At 49.5% G+C, this 20,650-nt stretch overlaps 3 protein-coding genes across 7 annotated transcripts in view; 2 read left to right on the top strand and 1 right to left on the bottom strand.

Annotated features, from left to right (window-relative positions):
* MCF2 (MCF.2 cell line derived transforming sequence) overlaps nucleotides 1–3,426 on the top strand; it is a 58,956-nt gene extending 55,530 nt beyond the window's left edge. For all 5 annotated transcript variants that reach the window (XM_067005303.1, XM_067005302.1, XM_013183354.3 and 2 more), the window contains one exon: nucleotides 1,482–3,426. In XM_067005303.1, coding sequence (XP_066861404.1) covers nucleotides 1,482–1,522 — 41 coding nt within the window. In that variant the 3' untranslated portion in view covers nucleotides 1,523–3,426. The remainder of the gene's footprint in view (nucleotides 1–1,481) is intronic.
* A 17-nt stretch (nucleotides 3,427–3,443) lies between these two features.
* On the bottom strand, nucleotides 3,444–17,922 carry F9 (coagulation factor IX). The gene is made up of 8 exons (XM_013183375.3): nucleotides 17,738–17,922; nucleotides 14,713–14,876; nucleotides 14,351–14,375; nucleotides 12,372–12,485; nucleotides 10,460–10,588; nucleotides 8,445–8,683; nucleotides 7,236–7,353; nucleotides 3,444–4,620 (listed from the first exon to the last, which is right to left on the bottom strand). Exons 1-8 carry the CDS (start codon nucleotides 17,802–17,804, stop codon nucleotides 4,073–4,075), a joined length of 1,404 nt encoding a protein of 467 aa, XP_013038829.2. The 5' UTR covers nucleotides 17,805–17,922; the 3' UTR covers nucleotides 3,444–4,072.
* The window catches only part of FGF13 (fibroblast growth factor 13), a 297,397-nt gene continuing 281,773 nt past the window's right edge, over nucleotides 5,027–20,650 (top strand). Inside the window, exons 1-2 of the mRNA XM_067005307.1 lie at nucleotides 5,027–5,207; nucleotides 5,398–5,503. The gene's annotated coding sequence lies outside the window, so the exon portion shown is untranslated. The remainder of the gene's footprint in view (nucleotides 5,208–5,397; nucleotides 5,504–20,650) is intronic.

Here is a 20,650-nt window from a genome sequence, read left to right as displayed (position 1 = left end):
CAGATGTGTGACATGTTTTCATCTCAGTGACACGGTGCTCACTGCAGGGGCACCACAGCTCCCCTCTCATGGAGGCTAAGCTCGTGCTCTGCTCTTCTTTTCTCTCAGCAGTGGTAAACAAATGCAAGCAAAGGAAGCGTTTTATTCACTCCAGAATTCTCACGTCAGAGCAAAATGAGGCCAATACGTTTTCAGCCTTTTTCATCTGACCTTTAAAATCTGGACAGAGAGAAGGGCAGGTTTCTGATTTCCACTCACTGCATGAAGGTTGCATGAGGCAGTTCTTTTAGAAGAGAGCATGAAATAGAGCAGCTTGAATTAAAAAAAAAAAGATTCAAGTGAAAAACAGAAACAGTGATAAATGCCTCTACTTATTAGATTACATATAAAAAACAAATATTGCTGCAACTTTTAAGTCTTTCTAAACAGCAGAAAAAGTTATACGGCAGAATTTAATTTGAGCCCCAAACCAAGGAGCATTCAGAGCTGTGATGGGAGAACGCTCCATTGCCAGGGCAAATGCACACACTCGTGTGCTTCAAGGAGGATGCAAGCAGCAGCAATGCTCTCCCTCTGTGTGTGCTGTAGGTCTGGCCAGGTTCCTGCTCCTGTGTTACACGCCAGACCCTCTTCTAGTTTTATTCAACATCCCACTTGCCAAATTGTCTCTTCCAAGCCTTAAGGGCATCCCTGGGCATGTGTGTGTGTGTGTGTGGGGGGGTGCTCTTCATGCAAAGCAGAGCAAAGCTTTCCCTCACTTCTAGCACCCAAAGGACTGAGCTCCATGCATGCTGTGCCCCGGCTGGCTGGGGCACTGGGCTCATTCTCTTGATTACGGTGAGCTTGAGGCAACCCTTTACCTCGTGGCTTGGGCCACGTGGTTTTAATTAGCCTCATAAGAATATTGTACATGGCTGAACTCTTGAGTTCTTGCAAGCTGGCGTAAGCGTGCTAGCTGAAAAGTGCAAGGTTTGTGTAAGTTCTGTTTAAAATGCCACTTGTAGTTTTGCAGATGTAGCACAGCTGTTTGCACTGTTACTCATGCACTTTAATTATTGCAGCCGCAGGCTTTATGTGAGCAGAATTATTATGCAGGGTCCATTAAAGATAATGCTGATTTTTTGCCTTTGAAACATGAAACAGGGTCTACTTTCACAACTTGTGATGCCAGCCAGCTTCATAGAACAGCTATTTTGTAACTGTGTAGAAAGCCATTTTGAGCCTGACAAAATAAGGAGTCTAGAGAAGATAACCTCTGACCACGCTGTGATAATCAAGTGGTAGGTTATGGAAACGAGTCAAACCCTGTGGTCCTGCCTTAGCCAAGGCTCTCACTGAAGGTAATGGGCATTCAGCTTTTAGGGAGAACCACAGGAGTGTGCTGTTTTTAATGTTATACAGATGTTACATGATTACAGGGAACAATGTATTTCTTGGAATAAGATGCTTTAATATTAACATCATTCTTCATTACTTTATAGATGCTGCCCTGTGTAACACAAGAAAGTTTAGTTCCCCTTGAATTACGGGTGAACTAGTAGCATCCTGTTTTTGATGCTCTTGGAAGCTTTCAACTAAGTGTTACAGAGAAATAGCACAGTAGTTGGAGTTGTCCAGTACTATTCATCACATTCACAGAGCTCCACAGCTTCATCTGCACTGAACGGGACCGGGGTCCTAAGCAGCTTCTCATAGTCATAAAGGAAGCCATTCTCTGCTCTTTTTTTTCCTTTTTTTTTTTTTTTCCTCACTATGGAAAGTACAGTATTTTATTATTTTTACCTGCTGTTTTTTCATGGCATCCATCACGTTTCATCAGAGAAGTACACTACGGTTTCCTGACACTTGGTTTAGATGCTTGAAATTTCCTCTACAGGTTGAAGGCTTTATCTCCTTACTAGCTGACAACTGCTGAAGTTGATTTCAAATAAAACAGTTGAGTTTTGGTAAACCAAAAACAAACAAAAAACATCAAAGAGCAGTATGTCCTGCTTAATTGATTTTATGGATGGATTTTTCATAAATATCTACATCAGCTATGTGAATGTAATGTTCTGTAAGAGCATCATCTGGCTGACTCACATGCGAAGATGCAATAATGCTAAAGATCCTTTTTTTGCACTTAGGGTCTGAATCCAGCCCATTGCAGTCAGTCCCACTGATTTCAGTGAGGTTTGGATCAGGTCAAACTGACAACTCAGGGTTGTCGCCAATCGCTTAGGGTCCCAAAGCGTCCCAAGACTGAAACCTGTATCAAGCAAGTGTTGAAGTTTACATTTAATGTATGTACTTTTGGAACACGTGCCATAAATCAAAGTTAAATGTCCATGTTTGCACTAAGGATGTTCTTGTGACAAGACTACTTTTCAGCATCTTTAACAATAATGCATCAGTTGAATTTTCGGGAAAGAAAAAGAATATTGAACACTCAATTTAATTTTGTGTTTCTTTGTCTAGATTTGCTTTTGTAGATCATAAGTACAGGTGGTTTGACTTTTAAGCAGATGTGTGCGAAGAGCATCTGACTACGTTGAGAACAGGGTTAATAGTGTGCATGCGGTAGTGGACTTGCTCTGTCCTGTCAAAACAAAATGTTTTATACCATGGACTGAAGGGGGACCTTTGTGATCTGACTTTGATTTGTGAACCATGAATTCTTAGCTACAGTACCAAGTTGTTAAGTTCAAACATACTGGGTTTTTTTCTGGTGACCACTTTTGTACAAAGGACTTGTTGAACTGCTTCGTGGCTGTCGCTGCCCGGGGGTTCCCTGCCACGCTGCCACACCGCCGTGGGCATCTCTGCAGTGTGGGTGGCCAGCATTGTGGGCAACCCCCCCACACCGCCAAAAACGAGACCAGCTGAGTCTGAGCTCAACAACGCTGCAGGACCTAGAAAGAGCCCAGTATTCTTCAGCCACTGGAAATCAAACCAGGGAGGTTTTAAGTCACTGAAGTTTTATTTCTGTCTGTTTTAAAGCTGGTCATGATGCACTTGCTAGGTGGAAAAGTAGGATTCTCTGAAGTTACTAAGGGGGCTGTTTATAGTGGTAGCAATTCTTGTGGTAACAGTACACATTTTGAGGTACAACTGTAAATACTTGTCTCAAGCATAGCACACATTGCATATTAAATGGTTTTAATCTTTTTGTCTTCCATAGTTTTAAATCTAAGCTTTTATTAATTTATGAGATTGATTAGTTCTGCAAATCTGAATGTACAGTCTGAGATTTTTAACATTTGAAACTTTGCACATGACATGGTATGTTACCTTAAGTATGCTGTTGAACTAGGCTCTTCATGTACATGTTATTATAAATTACAGTAGGGAATTTTCTGACTGCAAGTTTAAATGAACTATATTGTATATGTACCTGTAAAAAAATGTGTTAAATCTATATTTAAAGATTAAAAGTTGTTAAATAAATTCATATGAGAATATGCAATTCATTCCAAAGACACCTCTGCTACAATTCTGAAAAAGAAAAAAATCTCACAGTGTTGGTTTTATTTAATTTCTTCGGAACAAATATAACATTCGCACATATGTTTTGATTTTAAAATAAGCGGTGGCGGATGATCTGGTTAACTCCTTGCTGGATGTGGTGGCAAGGAGACTGAAGTGGCGGCTGCTGCAGTCCTGCCTTGGCTCAGGCTGTCTCCATCACCGGCCTGCCCTGCGTCCCGCCCCGGGTACTGGCTGCGCTGGGACCATGGGGGGCACCGGCAGGCACTGATGGCCCCTTTAGGGGTGAGGGATGTGGGAGGGGAGAGGTGGGCTTGGTGCCCGTGCTGCAGCCCCGGGCTGTGTGTCAGCTGTGGGCATGCAGGGCTCGGGGATCTACCTGACCTCAGCAGCGTCGGTGTGTTCAGGAATGCAGTCACAGGTGATTAAAAAGGCTTTTTATTTCCCTGTTACCACATTTACACCGAGTTCTCTCAACTGTTGCCTTCGAAGAGCAGAAATTAGTTCATTTAGAAATGATTATTAAAACGCAGTGATTTCTGAAAAACAGGCAGCGATGGCTGCGGTCTCCACCTAACCAGTCCATCCACCAGGAACGTCGCCCTGGTTAGGCGAGCCTCGTGTTTTCCTTTATCCACTTCACGTACTTGGAGACCTTGGTGTAGATGCCGTATTTGCCCGGCTTAGCGCACTCCTCGCCCCAGCTGGTGACCCCCGTCAGAAACCAGGTGCCCTCGATCTCGGTGGCGTGGGGGCCCCCGCTGTCCCCCCCGCAGGTGTCCTTGCCGCCGGCCGGGAAGCCCGCGCAGAACATGTTCTGCTGGATGGAGGTGGAGGTGCTCTTCAGGCAGGTCAGCCGGTCAACGAAGGGCACCGTGAGGACCTGGAGGACGACGGCGGGCCTGCCGCGGTAGAGGGTGCTGCCCCAGCCGCTCACCGTGCCCTGCCCGTGCTTCAGCAGCATGTTGGTGAACTCCCGGCTGCCGATGCAGATGGGGGTGACGTAGCTGTTGAAGGTGAGCGGCTGGTCCAGCTCCAGCAGGGCGATGTCGTTGTGGTGCTTGTTGACAGAGGCGTTGTACGTGGGGTGGGGAAGAATTTTCACCACCTTACGCCACTGCTCGGTGTTGTCGTCCTCGTTCGTGTTGTATTCACCTGCGGAGAAAAACGGGCTTGGGCTGGTCCCCCCCCCCGTAGTGTGAGGGTGCTGCAGGACGCGTGCAGGCCCTGGCCAGGCTGACGTTGTGACAGTGCCGTTGCAATACAACAGCACCCCAGCCTAGCACAGGGGGGATGAGCTCTGCACACCTGGGGGGCCTCACGGAGCAGCACCTGCTGGGTCCCCACGGCCGCTGGACGTGGCACTGGAGCAGCAGCTTTGGGGGCTTTTGCTGAGGTTTGTAGCAGCGTGGCTGTTCTCGGGATTTAGCACTTTCACAGGGGTGCAAGGCAGGCATTGCCCTGGCATCCAAGGGGAAAGCCTCCAGAATTAAAAGCCCGTGTTTAAAAGCATCGCTGATCAGTGGAAAGGAACCTGATCTTCCCTTTTCCAAACCCACAGAGCACCCCGCACCGTGGCAGGGCAGCACAGGGATGGCCTCAGCAGCCAGCCCCAAATGCCCCCCACAGGTGCCCTGCGTCCCTGCTGCCGCCCGAGGCTCAGCTGCCGGCGGTTGCGGGGTGCTGCCGTGATTGAGTTGCCAGCAGCTGATCGCGTCCCTTCCCAGCCCCTGTGACAACAGGTAGAGGGAGAGGGAAGCTCTGGGGGCTCTGGCCGGCGGCTGGGCTGTGCCTGGAGCTGAGCCCCTGCCTTGCCCACGACCTGGTGATGCCGAGGGCTGCGAGCAGGATGGCTTCTCCTGCAGCCCAAGAGGCGCAGGGTGCGTTTAACCCCCGCCGCAGTATTTCCACACGCTTTGCTGTAATCTCCAGAATATACGATCTCCTCTAAACAATATCTGCAGCGCCCCTGGCCCTGGCTGTGTCCTGTGTCTGCTGCGTCTGCCTGCGAGGAGCAGCGAGGACCCTGCCGAGAGAGGTGAGGCAGCTTTCTGTGTTCCCGGGGAGGCTGTCGCCTGGCGAAGGCGGTTTTGGCGGCTGGTGCTGCTGCTGTGCTCTGTGAAGGGGTTTTTTTTTCAGCAGAGTGTGAATGTCAGCTTCCTTGCAGGCTGTGTTTCTACAGTGTAAGTGCAAGACAGAAGTGGGGGAGAGTTTGAGAGGTTTGGTTTTTTGTGTGTGTGCTACAGCTGCTTACTATTGCTGGGGACCTGGAAATGTGCTACGGTTATGACAGTGTAGAGACAAAGAAGGACAAGGGACAGGAATGCTTCTTCCACCCCCTGCTATTGTTTTTTGGGCCTCTCAGGATGCTACAAACAAAGCTGAACACCTAGCATGAATGGAGGTGAAGGATTCAGATGTTACCCATATATTGTGTGAACGCAAATTCAACAAGCCCTGCAGAATTGTGTTTTGCTTTCTTGACTTGCTGCCTGCCCCAAACCTTGCCTTGGAGACCCTGCTGTGCTGCAGAGCAGTGTGCAGGTAGCGTGAGGGGGGCTGGCTGGGAGCGGATCCTGAGCAGAGGGGGGTGTGCCGTGCGTGAGCAAGCTGGAAAGGGGAAGTTGTTTGCATGCAGATGCTGCAAAAGCAAAACCTCTCTCTAGCGGAAACGTACTTTTCTGGGGGATGGTTCTTGTTGCATCGGGAATTTTGTACTTTCTCATGTTTGTGGGTTTATGCTGGGCTCTCAAGCAGAGCTGCCTGAAAGTCAGTAGCAAAAACAAGCTGCGTGCAAGCTGTGAGCCTCATCCTGTCAGTGTGGGGCAGGGGGTTCCCAGCCCCATGGTGAGCAGCTCCACAGGCCAACCAGGCACAGCTGAGAGCTCAGCTGTGCCGGCATGGAAGCAGATGCAGATGGAGCCCCGTGATAAGTTGATTCATGTAGATATGAACTCAGTGTTTCAAGGCTCAGGTAGAATCTCATTCTTATCAGTAATACATTTGATAGTGTTTAAACAGAAAGTGAGATACTTCCCCACCTCCTGCAAACATTGCCTGTAGCTATTACCAACCCTATCAGCGTGCCTCCTATACTAGATATTCAGAGGGGAGAAACAATTTGGGAAGATGATTCTGGCACAGCTGTGAAACATGGCACTGCACCGCTTTGCCAAGGCCCTGCACTGAATTATCAGCAGGCAGCCTGTAGCAGCTGGGTACAAGAATCACAGGGAAACACCATTTTTCCAGCAAAGATACGTTTCTTTTGCAAAGCTGTACCATCCCTTGCTGTGCGGTCTGGTCGTGCTGCCCCTGCCTAACTCCCCAGAGAGCCTGCTGGAAAAGCACGCTTGCCCACATGCCAGCCTGGGTTCTCTACTTTATTCCATAATTCTATTTCCTTCTAAAAGAGTTAAGAGCAAAAGCAGTTATTTTCTCCTTGCAAGGAGTTAGTCAGGCTGCTAGTGCCACTCTTGCACCATCCACACTAAGCTGTTCTCTGAGAGTCGAGTGGAAACTCAGCGTGACCCCAGGAAGAGCAGAAACCCCTGCTGAGGTCCCATGTGGGCAGCAGAGACCAAAATACACCACCCTGGCCGATGCAGCAGCATCTTCGCTGATGCCTAGTGGGCTTCTAGGCGGCCTTAGTTTCTCTCTGGCTCTCTGCAGTCAGGCTGAGCTGCTGCCAGATGGACCAGCAGCCCGCAGCTCTGGTGCTGAGGCCAGTCCCTCGCCCACGCTGGCCCAGTGCCGCCTGCGGTGCTCACCTGCCACGGCCCTGACTTCGTCCCCTGGCTGCAGGCAGTGCGCCGCTGTCACCACCCATTTCTCGTTGACGATGGACCCGCCGCAGAAGCCCAAGCCTTTGCTGTCCACCAGATGAACCTGCGGGAGCAGAAGGAAACCACAGCTGTAGGGTTCACGCGAATCGGCGGGGAAGAAGAGGGAGATGCACAGGGTTGGTCTGGCTGTAGGGTGGGCTGCGTTTAAATTGTGCGGAGCCAGTGCTGCCCCAGCCACCTCGCTGCGTGCCAGGCGCTGCTCCTCGAGGAGCCCCCGTGCCCCCGCCTCGGTGCTGCGCAGGGGTGCCCGCTGCTGTCCTGCACGCGAGCTGGTGCCCTGCTCTGCTTCTCCCTGCTCCAGGCTGGGGGGGCAGAGGGCCCAAACACACACCTCAGCGTAAAACGGGGAGTTTCCCAAATCCATTCGCTTCCATACCTAGCGACTGGCGAAGCTGGGGGCAGGGGCTAACTACCCACGTCGTATGGGCGTCTAGCTCCCCTGGGCACTCACAGGGCACAGGCCAGGACACCCCTTACGCCGAAACTTCTCTCATTAAATCCATCAGCCACCTCGCGGCCTGTGTCCAAAAGACACATTTCCCTTGCATTTCGCCCCTTTTGCCCCTTCCCCGTGGCACGGCTCGTCCCCTCCGGGCTGCCTGGTGCCCCCCAGGCCCTGACCCGCCGGCTGTCGGAGCTCCGAGCTCCGGGGGGCCGGCAGCAGCAGGCGACGGGGACTGATGTCTTATATTTAACTTTCTGGTTCTCCTCTTGGCTGAGCTGCACAAATGGGCCTCCCTGCATAAGCCACTTTTCTTTGCCATCAGTACTGTCGGTCTGTGCCAGAGTTTGCAACAGAACGGAATCAGAATATTGCACTTAAATGCTATTTCCCACCCGTTCAGTGAGGCTTCACTGAAAAATTAACTGCGTTTTTCCTTGCAAAGCTGTGTTCCCCGGAGGAAACTGCTTTGACTCTGACTTCTAGGGTAGGCCTCCAGCCATGCAAGTTTTGTTGCTGTGGCATGAAACCACGTACAAAAGGAAGCTGTATTCCTATTAGACTTGAGATCTATTGCTAAACTATCCTCAGAGACAGGTTTCGAGTATGTCGAAGTAAGATGATCCTGAGTTCAGAACTGCCTAGACAAAGCGACTGCTGGGGTTATGAGGGAGAGGCAGAAACAGCCATACCTGCCAGGGCACCTGGCCTTTCATGCTGTCTGTTCCCCCGACCACCCGGGTGTCCGTCTTATTTATCGGTATGATTTTCTTGGCGGTGGCAGTGGTGGGGGTTTCCGTGATGTTGAGAGCCTCATCCTGAGTGTCGTCCTCATCGGTGGTGGTGATGTTCCAGTGCTCGAAGGTGTTTATGGTTCGGGTGAGCTTTCTCTTCACATCAGGAGCCGTGATCCTCCCGCAGGGATATGGCACTGGGAGAGAAACGGACGTGGTTATGCCTGGTTGTGTATCACACTGAGAGTGACAACAACTGAAGGAGCAGGCAAGGAGGCAGATGCTGTCTCCTCCCAGCACCCTGTTTAGAGATGAGCGGGTGTGTAAATGAACTGACCGGGACCCAGAGCAGTAGTGCAGACAATATGCAAGAGTAGCAAAAGCATAACGGCTTCCTGGGCCTGAGACGTGAGTTCTGAACAGCTTTTAAAAAGAAGGAGGCTTCTGAGAGAGGGGACATGTTGGATGGGATAGTGCAGCTGTGCCTTTATTTAGCAGGATGCTGAGGAGCGTGCCCGGGAGGCTTGCTGTGCTGGGCAGCCCGGCTGTTTGGCTGACATTTCTACAGCAAGTTACTCCAGAACAATAAAAGTCCAGCTGGGAGAGGGCAGGAAATAATATCTGCCAATTGTACAGATAATCCTGCTTGGCACCAAGGTGAGGAAAACATTAATAAACTCATGCTAGAGCTGTAGATTTTCCTGTTAATGAAGACCTCATCTGTAAGCCCATTTTAGATGAGCTCTTCCCATTTCTCTCCTACGCAGTGTGTGCCGAATCCCTGCTGATAGTGGCAGTCAAAATAGTAAATAGCATCAGGCATTGTCTTTCATCTGAAAAGCTTTTGACAGCACTGTGCAAACAAACATTAGTGTAAAATCAGATTTAAGTGTGGCCTACAGAGATTTTGCATTTCCTTAAACAGTCCACTTTAGCAGTAGGGCTCAAATAAGTGCTCAGTTAGGGAAAGCACTATCGTGAAGTTAGGCTGGGAAATGAGGGTTTCAGAGCCAACAAAAGCCAAGCTTTTGCAGGAAGGGCAATTACCTAACCTGAAAGGTGATCTTGTTCCTAAAAGTAAAACTTTCTGGCCCATTGGAAGTGGGGCAACACAGGCCCTGGCTCTCAATATTCTCCATTAGCAGAAAGCATTGCAAGTGTCTCGGGCTGAGAGTCTGATCCCTGAAAGTCAGGGGGGAATACGACAAGAACTAGTTATTCCTTAGCAACCTCGAGTACTGCATTTCTCCTCCACCCCTTTTGGCTGCCTTCATTTTGCTCCTTAGCACCACAGGTGACCCACACAGCGCGATTCCTGTTGATTCCTTGCCCCCGTGTGCGTCTCCACGCTGATGGGAGGGCAGCGCCACCAAAAAGCTTCACCCGCCTCCGCTGGGCTCAAGTATTTATGGGACACAGCACAGCTCTCACCAAAACAGGGAGACGTCCAGGAGGATATTGAGGCAGAAAGGTTGCCTGGTGCTTTAAAAAAGCCCAGAGCGTCCTGGGTGCAGGGTCGCTGACTAAATAGTAGTTTCTATTGGAAGATGGTGGAGGAAGCGCGGCCTGAACGCTCACCAGCTTGTGTACTGGTAAAGCTGAGCTCTGTATTTCTGTCTCCGGAAAATTACTGATCCATATCTGGAAATATAGAGTAGCTGCAAGTGAGAGATGTGCCCATGTGAGCAGCCCTCTGAAACGGGCGTTTGCCTGGTGCGCAATAGTCCCAGACACCTAGCCTCCTCCTCCTTACACCTAGGCTAAAAAAAGGGTGCTTGGATCACGTCTTTCCAGTGTGACCCCCACATCTGCCATTGGGAAAGCGCAGCGTTAGGCTCTTTACTTTGCTAAGAAAGAGAACGAGGTTGGCTTCCAACTTTATATAGCATTTCTGTGAGATTCCTGTGTCTAAATCCAGGAGAAGACCTTAGAAACTTTAACCCAAATCTCTTGAAAACGCTTTAAAGTTTAACCTGCAGGTTCGCAGGACTTTCCATCTTCCTGAAGTTTATAGCCAGCAGCGCAGGAGCACACGACTTTCTGCGGTGGGTCATGCCTGCAAAAGTGCTTGCAGCCTCCATTTTTAATTGCACAAGTGAAGTCTGAAAGAAATTAAAAAGAAAATGTGAAAGCTCTTTGACATATGACTGATCAGAGTTGTTGTACCTGGGCTTTTGGGCTCAGCCTATAGCTCGCTCCAGTCGTTCTTGACTGTGCAAAATGGATGCTTGTTTGCAAAGAGAATTTTCTTCTTTGCAAATCCCATCCCTGTTTGTATTGACAGAGGGCCAGGCACCTCTTTGAGAAGGCAGGGTGAGGAAATGGCCACGGCCCTACGTGAGGGGCCTCTCAGCCCCGGCGCAGCCTCTGACCTCCAGCAATCCCTGCGTGACAGACCGATGCGATTGGAGCTGCTCGGCCCTGCAGAGCTGCCTGAGATTTGGCAGCCTGACCCCCAAGGACTGCTGCAAATATTTGGTTACGAGCCATGTGATTTCCCCACCGTCATGTTCCCCTCCTCCCCCCTGCTTACGGAAATCCAACTGCGGCACAGGTGCCAGTGGAGAGCCCTGCATATCCAGTGGGAGCGAAGCCTGAGCCCCAGGAAAGCTTTGTCTCGGGATTATTGCTGATCTCTGAATTTAAAACCTCAAGCAAAACCACGTGCTCTTCCTGACATACCTACAAATCATTGCAGCCTGACGTGGAGGACCCATTTCAGCAGGACTTTTGACACAATGGTTCCCAGGGTTTGTAGGGCAACCCAAGGCTCAGGGAGAGTCCCAGCACGTTGGGTGTGCCTTCTCCCATCCCACCTCTCGCTCGGTCATGGCAACACCACCCCTTGGGAGTGGAAATCCACTAATCTGCAGGTACCCTTTTAATTCTCAGGGAGTTTTCAAATAGCTTCACAGCAGATTAACTCCACTCCTACCTCCTCAAGGACACCTCCCTTCCTGTAGCCATTTTAATGCCATCATTTACTATTTTTACTGAGATCCTTTTCACGCCTCACTTCTAGTGCTATTTTTGCTCCTGTCTCACTTCCATGAGAAATCTGCAATGAGACTATTTAAATTTGATGCAGCTTTGAAATGCTCTTTTTAACGTACGCTCCTCTCTTGCCAGAGCAGAAGCACAACTAGAAAGGGAATCTTTTATTAGTGCAGCGAGTCTAGCACATTATGTGAGTTGCACAGCCCCTGATTATATTATAAATATAAGAGCTGAATATCCCTCTTAAATTATCATCTGTTCGGTTTTCATAAACTCCTCAACCCATCAGGAAAATATTTGCCTTTTGTTTGCCTGTAGACTCAAGGTTGCTGGTGATAATCATAATTACGAATTTAGCAGAGTGCCGTTGTGGGGAGGTTGCGCTAGGCCTACCCCCTCAGCACCTGGTGTGAGAACGGGAAGGAGGAGTGAAATCGTGGGGGCCGCACCGGGGCTGGTGTAAAACTCTTGCTTTCAGTGGGCGTGTGTCGTCCCTGGCTGATGAACAGCCCTGGAAAGGCTTGTGCTGGGGAGATAAAGGAAGGTCTGTGTCAACATGTGCTCTGGCAGCTGCAGCGCGCTGAGCAGACCTTGAGCCTGAGTCTCTGCTGAGCCCTGCGTACGAGCAGGCATCGCGGGGCTCGGCGGAGGTGGAGCTGGGGCTCTGCTGGGGATGGGAGAGGAGGGACACATCTGTTCCTATACCCCAAGGTGCGTCCCCCTGCTGTCCCGCTGCCTGTGGGCTACATCTGCACGTTCACACAGTGTCTCACAGCAAGGCAACGTGTGTCCAAACCAGCCCTCGAGTAGGATGAAAATCTTTATGCCCGCTTTTGATGGGATTTCAAAAAGGGCAGAACAATCTTGGGACAAGCCCCCCATACGTACCTATCTCACAGTTCCTGCCTTCATACCCAGCTGGGCACCAGCACACGTAGGAACTTATGGCATCCTCGCAAGCAGCTCCATTTTTGCATGGATTGGGGTCGCACTGATCTCCATCTTGGCGAGAAGACAGGAGAATTAGCAAACGTGAGTGTCCACCACGGCCGGTGCCAGCCAAGCACTGGAGCCTTGCTGTGTGCAAGCCTCCCGCTAAAGACAAGCAGGAGGCTGTGTGCCTTCCATCTTCATAATGGAAAGTAAATCAGATTCTGGCACACAGGTGCACAATAGCCAGCATCAACGCGAGGGTAACAGCAGCAGCAGTGCTTTACAGCAGGCCCAATTACATACACTGTCTCCTATGGGTTAATTCTGCTTGTTTCATCTCCCTAATGTGACATCTTAGCAGGATTGTGTGTCTTGGCTAGGTTGGGCAGCTGAAGTTGGAAGACTTGTTTCCTCAAGAGTGATTAGGATTTCCTAATCTGAATTGTTTTGACGCTCCAGTCTTTCCCTGCAGGTTGGGTCTGGAGACTTCTTAGTTTATTAGCGCTGTGAGTCTAGGTCATTGCTCTTTCTTTCTAAATATTTTACTACTATTAACTGGTCTAGATTTTTCTTTGTGTCCAGGTTTTTATTTTCACAGCTGCCTACAGTTGGGTAACTGAGGCTATAGTAAAAATACCCAGCATTGCAAAGTTGGCGCTCCAACACTTTCAAAGAGTAAATCAGTAACGTTAAAACACAGGGAGAGGTGCTCTGAAATGGTGATGCAAAAGCAGCGAGGAAGGGGAGCATCCTGATGCGTTTGTGTCCCACCGGTAAGCGTGGCTGTTTCTGATGCCTTGAGGGACAGGTTGGAACGCAGAAGGCAGTTTGCAAACAGGGTCAGGATGGTTTTGTCTTGCTTAAGGCATGTTGGGGTTTGCATATAAGGTTTGGGTGGCGGCTGCAGTTGCTGCCTGGTGAGGACGATTGGGCTTTGGTACCCCAAGGTGGAAGCGGGTGAGCTCCTGTGGGCTGCGCGTGTTGGGAGCAACAGCCTGTAAGCTGAACAGCAAGGCAGGTGCTCTGAATGACCGGGAATAGATGGCCTTCGTTATTTTTGGTGGCCTAATTGGTTACAGTGACAGGGAAACAAATGCAGCGTTGAGTTTCATCAGTTGTTTTTTCAGAGGACAGTCCTAAAATGCAAACTCAATGTATTTATTTATTTATTTTATAGTCTGGACTGACTAATCTGAATTATTTAAGGCTTTATAGTGAGATGTTCTGGGCGCTTTGCCAGTCTACAAAGCAGTTCATTTACCAAAATGTCCTTAAAATTTGTTTCAGAGGTTTTAGTAGTCGTTGAAATCTTTCTCGTAAGGGACCAAGGAGTCATGGGGGATCGAGGTTGAAAGGGAAGAAAGATACTAGAAAGAAAATAATGGAGAAGTAAAGGTTTGGGACCATTGGTGTGAATTGCAAACAACTGTTTGCTGTGATCGCGTTGAGGCTCTGCTTTAATCCGGCATTTCCAAAGATTCACACTGTGCTTGCATGAAGCTGTGCCGTATCTGGAGACCTCTGCTTGAGAACAGAGCATTTCCTACTTGGAGGGGTAGGGGTGGGTTAATTACTGATGTCTTGTTCTACGCTGCGCTACAGCTGAAACTGGAAGCCCAGAGTGTGACCTGGGCTCATTGGATCCAGCGCTCTGTGCGAACTGGTTTTGTTCTGGGAGGTTTGGGCAGTTTGTTCCAAAAAACCCTGCTTTGACATAGAAAATGTTAAGTAAATCTGTTTTTTCCTGGCAATTTGTATACAAATGGGACAGGCACAGGCTGGGTGGCTACAGCATTTAGGGTGTATGACTCTGACCCATTCTGTGATAAATCAATTTCCGAATTCTGAAACACATTTTGGTTCAATAAGCACCTGCTACTTATGCACTGAGGGATGAATGTTACGCATGTGAACATGAAGAAAGCAGCTCTTACCAATGTAAGTTTTCCAAAACTCCATCTGCAAAGGAAAAAAAAAATAAAAAGAAATTTCCCTCAACTTCTAATTTGTGGGCTAAAGTAGTAAAGGGATGACTCCAGAGCTAAAGCAAAAATCTTGAAGGAAAACAACTGTTTCAGTAGCCTCGGTGGTGACCAAGCTTCTAAAGCTTTTCCCCAGCCCAACAGATGGATTGTGACTGAGAATCAAGGGGTGATGGACGCTGCGCCTGGCTCCTGCACCTTTCCCCCTTGCTCTTTGCTCCTCCTTCTCCCCCTGTGCCTCGCCTGAACTGCTCATGCAAGTGAGGGCTGGGGGGGGGAAAAGGGTGTTGCCGTTTTGCAGCAGCGATACTCACAGTTTTCTCTGTGTTTTCAAATACTTCTCGGGCTTCTTCGAAGCTGCATTTTTCTTCTATGCATTCTCTCTCCAGGTTCCCAGAAATGACCTCTTCCAGCCTGTTTGAATTGGCTCGCCTTTGCCTGCGCAGAACTGCGCTTGCCTCTTTGTTCTCGATAAAGACTGCAATTTGAAAAGAAATACAGGCTACAGAGGGGCACGCACCACGCGATGCAGCTGGGACGGGCTGTCAGGGCTCTGCTCTCCCAGAAAGCAAGCCCTTATCATGGGTTCATCCCCCATTGCCCCATGGCCAGGGACGTTTCAGGAGTGCTATCATCTACTTGAGGTTTCTTTGGTGTCAGACTTAACTGCGATCCAGGGGATCAGATCTGGAGAACGAGGAGTCAAAGCAGTCAATGGACAGAAATGGCTGATGGCGAGGGGGTGATTAGGAGCACTGACGGTTGGTGCTTAAAATACCCTGAAGCAGATGGCGGGAATACTTCCTATCATAGATGCGCAGACTGGAATAAGCTATTCAAGAGGGGAGAACAATAGGCTTTTTCATGCTGCTGCTTAGTGAGGTCTTGTTTGAACACAGAAATTATCCTACTTTAACTCTCTGTGCCTGTGTTGGCTGTAAAAGGCCGTTTACCTCTGCAAGCAGCTGTGGCTCTTGAAAGCCTGGGGCCACGTGCTCCTCACTCTGCTTCTCCCTCTTGCCCAAGTGCCCTGGCACCACTGTCCCTGTGGCTGTGCTGGCCAGAGGGTGACACGAGCCCTCCTCACCACCTCAGAAGGGAGCCGGGTCGTGCAGGTGAGGAGGTGTGTGCCCCACTGACTCCGACCTGCTGTCCCTGCGTCCGGAGGGGATGTCCAGGTGGCCACCAGCCTCCCCATGGTGGCCACCTGGTGAAGTCCCATCATGGTGCTACCACAAACGTTCTCCCAGCTGGCACCGGCCTTGCTCCCCAAGCTGGAGGAGGCGTTTCTGTGTCTGTAACCACTGGAGGATTTACCTGTCAAATTATGAACCTCTGTAAACTTGTGCCCCACCTCCCAGAGACGCCAGCCCCTGCTGAGCACCGTTTCCCCCCTACCACCGCTCCAGAAAAGACACGAATCGCCCAGAAGAGCCTACTGCTTTGCCTCTCCTGTCTCCCTTAGCACTCCCAGCCATGTCCCTTTTTGTCACCAGATGGCATGGCAGAGCAGCTCTTCTTGGAGTTGGTGGTGGCCTCCTGGGACATGGGTCTTTGTCCGTGAGCCATGTGCTGGAAGGGCTTTGGGCATGCATAGGTCATTGCTGCTCAAGCATCCCTTCTGCTCCCAATCGAGACCAGATCCCAGCCCCTCCAAAGCCACAGAGGTTAATTGGATTCTCATGAGCCCAGGAGGGGTTGCTCTTATTTATGCCATGCTACCAACGGTATAATCCTCCCCTTCTCCTAGCACTTTCTTTGCCAGAGACTGTACTAATTGTTTTTGCAATGATTTTAATCATTGTAAAGCAGGCTTGCACCTCTGCCTTCCTCATGTTTTCAGTTAAAAAAAAAAAAAAAAAAGAAAAGAAAGGGAGTGCATTAAACTCCTGACCTTAATCTAATTGTTTGGCAGTAGATATTGATGGGTAAAGCACTGGCCTCTGAAGAAGCCAGGCTTGGTTTCAACACTACAGCCCCCGTGGAGCGGTCTGCTAAAACCCGACCCCAGCTGCAAGTGCTGGGCGTCACGTGTGGGACACGAAGGAAGGAGGAAGTTTCCCTGGGGGAAACCCTTTTCCCTGCAACGTGAGCCTCAGCCTGAGCTGGGCGGAGAAGGCTGGGGTGAGAGGGACAGAGCAGCCCTGGTTCTGCGGCTCTGCTGGGCTCTCTGTGCGGGTAGCACCTGGGGAGCCGGGTGGGGGCTCAGCTGCAGGTGGCCCAGCACAGTGCGATACAGCTCTCCCCAGGGGGATGTGCCGGGCATCTGCCCTAATTAACCCAGTTAATGTTGAGAACTTATTTTAATGAACGCAGCTTTACCTCCATCAGATCCCCCTAGGCTTTCTTGGGATCTTACTGATCCCACGTGCTGCCTGACAAGCAAAACTGGATTTGAACCAAAGGTGGCCGGTCCCCGGGGGTCACGGGCATTGCACTCGCCCTGGCTGGAAGCGCTCCTCACACCGAGCACGCACTCACGTGTGACTTAGCAACTTCTAAACCGGTGCTGGAGAGAGTGAGATGGGTCTCTGGGCCAAGGGGCTGGGGATGAGACCTGCTCTGCCACGCGAGTGTAGTATTTTCCAGGAAGTACACCTGGGTGGCTGACGGTACTGATATACTTTAAAGTCTGCTCACTTTTTTTTTTTTTAAAGCTGTTACTTGCAATGCTTTAATGAAAGAAGAAAGACCTTGCACCAGACGAGTACTTGCACTGGATGCAAACCAGCCTCTGCTGGAAGTGTTGCTGCCGCAGATGAATCGCGCGACCGCCTGCGTTACTGTGTGCGATTGCCCACATCCATCAACTCCTCTATCTTGTCTACGGCGTTGGCTGCATCCTACGGTCTTTGTTAAATTCACGCTGGGTTTGGCTTTAAACGTTTCTCGCAGCGGCAAGCCCAATGACTGTTTTATGGATGCGAGTACTTGTTTGTGTTCTGGGACAAAGCAACGGCACACAGAGGGTGTGGATGTTACTCCACCAGTGACGTGCTTCCCGTTTTTCCTTTTGCCTGTGCGTGCACGTATTCCAGAATGGCTGAACCGAGCTCTGAAAGCTTAAATGCTGTACGAATTTAAGAAAAATCCCATTCTTAAAATTAATCCCTGCGACACTGTAAAATCAGCGTAAAAGCCGTTATTTTATTCCCGAGAAAAGAGTCAGAGCTTTAAATAGAGAAGATACCAAATGCTGCCGTCCCTCTGACCCCTTGTCTCTCATGACACACCACAGGTTGCTGCAGCGTCAAGTGACAGACTGACCCCGAACCTGCAACTCCCCCCAGCCCCCCCAAGTAAAAGTGAGAGACTCCCTAGGCTTTTAAAAGAACCCACCTGTACTTTCAGCACCAAGAAAGGCTCCCAGGAGACAAATGGAGAGTAGGAGGGGGATTTTTGCCATCGTCCTCCCAGTGCCCAAACCTCTCGTTAACAAACTGTTCAGGTGGTGGAACTCGGTCAATAGTTCCAAAGTGCAAGCTCTTGTTTATTTACGCTGGGTAACCCTTTAATTTAAGGTCCCCAGATGTGCCATTGCTGACACTTGAAATGGCAGCGTGGATGAGATTGGAGGAGGCGCATCCACGTATAAGAAACCTGTTAGGTAACTGCAGTCCTTGGGGTCATCTTCTGCCCTGTAGGATATTGCTGCCGGTTTGGAGGCTGAGCAAGGCACAAGAATACATTAACCCAGCCTCGGTGACCCTCTTCAAAGCGCTGCATTTCCCACTCGTGTCCAGGTGACGTTACCGGGCATATAAAATCCATTATAGTGTTTTCAGAGGCTTCAGCAGAGTTCACTTTTCCCGAAGAGCCAGCACAGATTCACTTGGAGGCAGCCCTACAGATGCCTCCTCTCAGGGGCCGGCTGTCCGTGGCGCAGAGCTGCACCAGCCGGCACAGCCAGGTCTGCTCAGGCTGTCCGATTAAAAACCTGGATGAGGTGAGGGGAGACCGTCGGGCCGGTACTCACATCTGCAAGCTCTGGGAACGCTGTAGGGTTTCCTGGGTGTCCCCACTTCTGCACTTGGGGCCACAGGAAAGACCCTGCTGCTTGGTGGCTCGGACAGTGCTGCCGTGGGATAAAACGCCGGCTCTGGAGCAGGGGGAGTGCTCGGGCTTCTGGCTGCAGGGTTACCCAGGGGAGGTTCGCAGGCTGCTCCTGATCCAAACTGCCCCAAAACAAGGTTTCTGTATGAAACCATTTATATTTAATGTTGGGTTACTTACGTCCCTTAAAGACTGTTTCTTCCTTTCTTCTGACTTTCACCTAATGTACAGAGCTATTTCAAGGTGAAGAATTTCTGTTGGGAAAATACTGAACATTGTAAAAAAAAAAAAAAAAAATTAAAGAAAAGGAAGCATTCACTTCTGGACAGGTCAAAATAAACACACGCAGCCCTTTCCTTCCTTGAGGAGTTGTAGGGAAAGGAGGCCGAAGGCATTTGCTCCACTCTGGGGAGTGAATTTCAGATTTCTGGATTTCAGAACTGAAATCCATCCCTGCAGCCATGCCTGACGGAGGCATGGTGTCAGTGCTGTTGCCTTTTGGTGTGGAATTCACTCTAATACCACGGTTAAAAGAAGGGCGCGGGGAGGCTAGCGCGCCCTGACGGCTTATTAAAGCAGAAGGACCAGAGGAGGGAGGCTGGCGGGTCTCACTAGTTTCCGGCAAAGCAAGGTGGATGTCGTGCTGTCGTCGATGCGAGAGAATCCCACGGTGCGTTTCACAGCGCCGCAGGCGCTCGCAAACAGGCTGGCTGCGTGGGGTGGGAAGCAGAGGGCGTTCCGCGTTGGATGCGCCTGCGTCTCGCGGGCTGGAGGGCTGTTAGTTGCTAAGAGGATGCGATGGCCCTCGGGTAGTCGTTAGAGAGTTTGAGCTTACGAAACGTAAATCCCGTGCGCTCAGGCCAAAAAATTGAAAGCGTTCCTTCGTGCGGCAGATGTGAGAGGCATTTATGGTTGCGTGGGTATTTGGAGTTACTTCTGTGTGCAGAAAGCTGTAGGTAAATATGAGATGCTGAATTTTGAGCTACGACCTCGTGAGATCTGTGCTGCCTAGATGGAAAAAAAATCCTTTATTTTCCTTTTTCTTGGGTAAACAAAAGGTCTTGAAACCTATAATTCATCTTGTTTCCTCTTGCTCCGTTTGAAATGATCTTTCATCACTGACAGCAGCTTTTGTTATCAAATTTCTGTGGCAGATAAATGAGTTTGCATGAGGTAATGTGCTATTGATGTAAATTGAATGCAAAGTGAAGAAGGTAATGATCATCTCTCATTTTCTGTGCATAAGAAAATGCAAATGTGAGAAAATAAATTGAGCTAAAATGCTGAAACAATACATCTCCTATCAATATAGGAGAGTGTAGAGAATGGCCTGCCATAACAAAGGATAATTAGAATCTCATTACGGTAAATATTTTACTTTAAAACATAGGTCAGTCAAATTATTTTTGTTTTATGGTGCATATTTTACTTGTAATAGTATTTGCAACGTTATTGCTAATTAATCTCCACAGAAAATGCCAACATCATTAGAATAAACAAGGCTATTAATACAAATAATTTCTATTGTTTACTACTTTTGCTGTCAACTTCTGGGGCACCAAACAGAAAGCGAAGTGTTCATTCTTATTTATTTTGAAAACAAAATCCCCAGAGTTGTGATTGCCACAACGAGCACTTTGGAGATGAAAGCTTTGTTGTTTAGGTGGATGACATCAATTAAATACCGTATCCGGGTTTGCTTTGACTTGGTGTTCTATGTTCTCAAAAGAAGCCTATTGAAAATGCACAACCAAGTCGTGCTCCTTCCTACCGAAAGGCTTTCTGTAGCAACGAGCTCTTAGGAAACGTCCCTTCTAGTCTGAGTTGTTAGGCCTTGGGCTCTTTTTGGTTGAAATATCCTGGATTTTTGTCGGAAAAGAACCTTCCCATGAATGTAGCTGCTGGGCGTGTGATTGTTTCAAAGTTGCACCTGCGTCAAAATGTTCATTTCTGCACCCAAAATGTCAGGTTTTCAGCTTGGATTCCTCATGCATTGGAAGCGACCAGAGTCAGGAACATGGAAACAGCTCCGTCTGATACGGGTAAAGCTGGCATGAGTTTAAACTACTTCAGCTCTTCCCGAGTGGCATATTTTGATGAGAAATGCGCTTAGCCCAGCGTGTCCCCACCAGGATGTTTGGGTTCAGCACCTGCCGAGCTCCCTGGAGCGCCTGCCGCAGTGCCTGGGCTGCGGGGAGC

This window comes from Anser cygnoides, chromosome 13, assembly GCF_040182565.1.
Source record: "Anser cygnoides isolate HZ-2024a breed goose chromosome 13, Taihu_goose_T2T_genome, whole genome shotgun sequence".
Taxonomy (NCBI): domain Eukaryota; kingdom Metazoa; phylum Chordata; class Aves; order Anseriformes; family Anatidae; genus Anser; species Anser cygnoides.
Note: the sequence above shows the minus strand (reverse complement) of the source record. Positions and strands in the feature narration are given on the sequence as shown.

What these genes read in the sequence shown, in the direction of transcription:
- F9 (XM_013183375.3), bottom strand. Translation starts at nt 17,804, where the DNA reads ATGGCAAAAATCCCCCTCCTACTCTCCATTTGTCTCCTGGGAGCCTTT. An exon ending in AAAGTCCTGCGAACCTGCAG is followed by an intron (nt 8,684 to 10,459) that starts GTTAAACTTTAA and finishes TTTCTCTCCCAG; the next exon opens with TGCCATATCCCTGCGGGAGG. An exon ending in CGAAGTCAGGGCCGTGGCAG is followed by an intron (nt 4,621 to 7,235) that starts GTGAGCACCGCA and finishes TTTTCTCCGCAG; the next exon opens with GTGAATACAACACGAACGAG.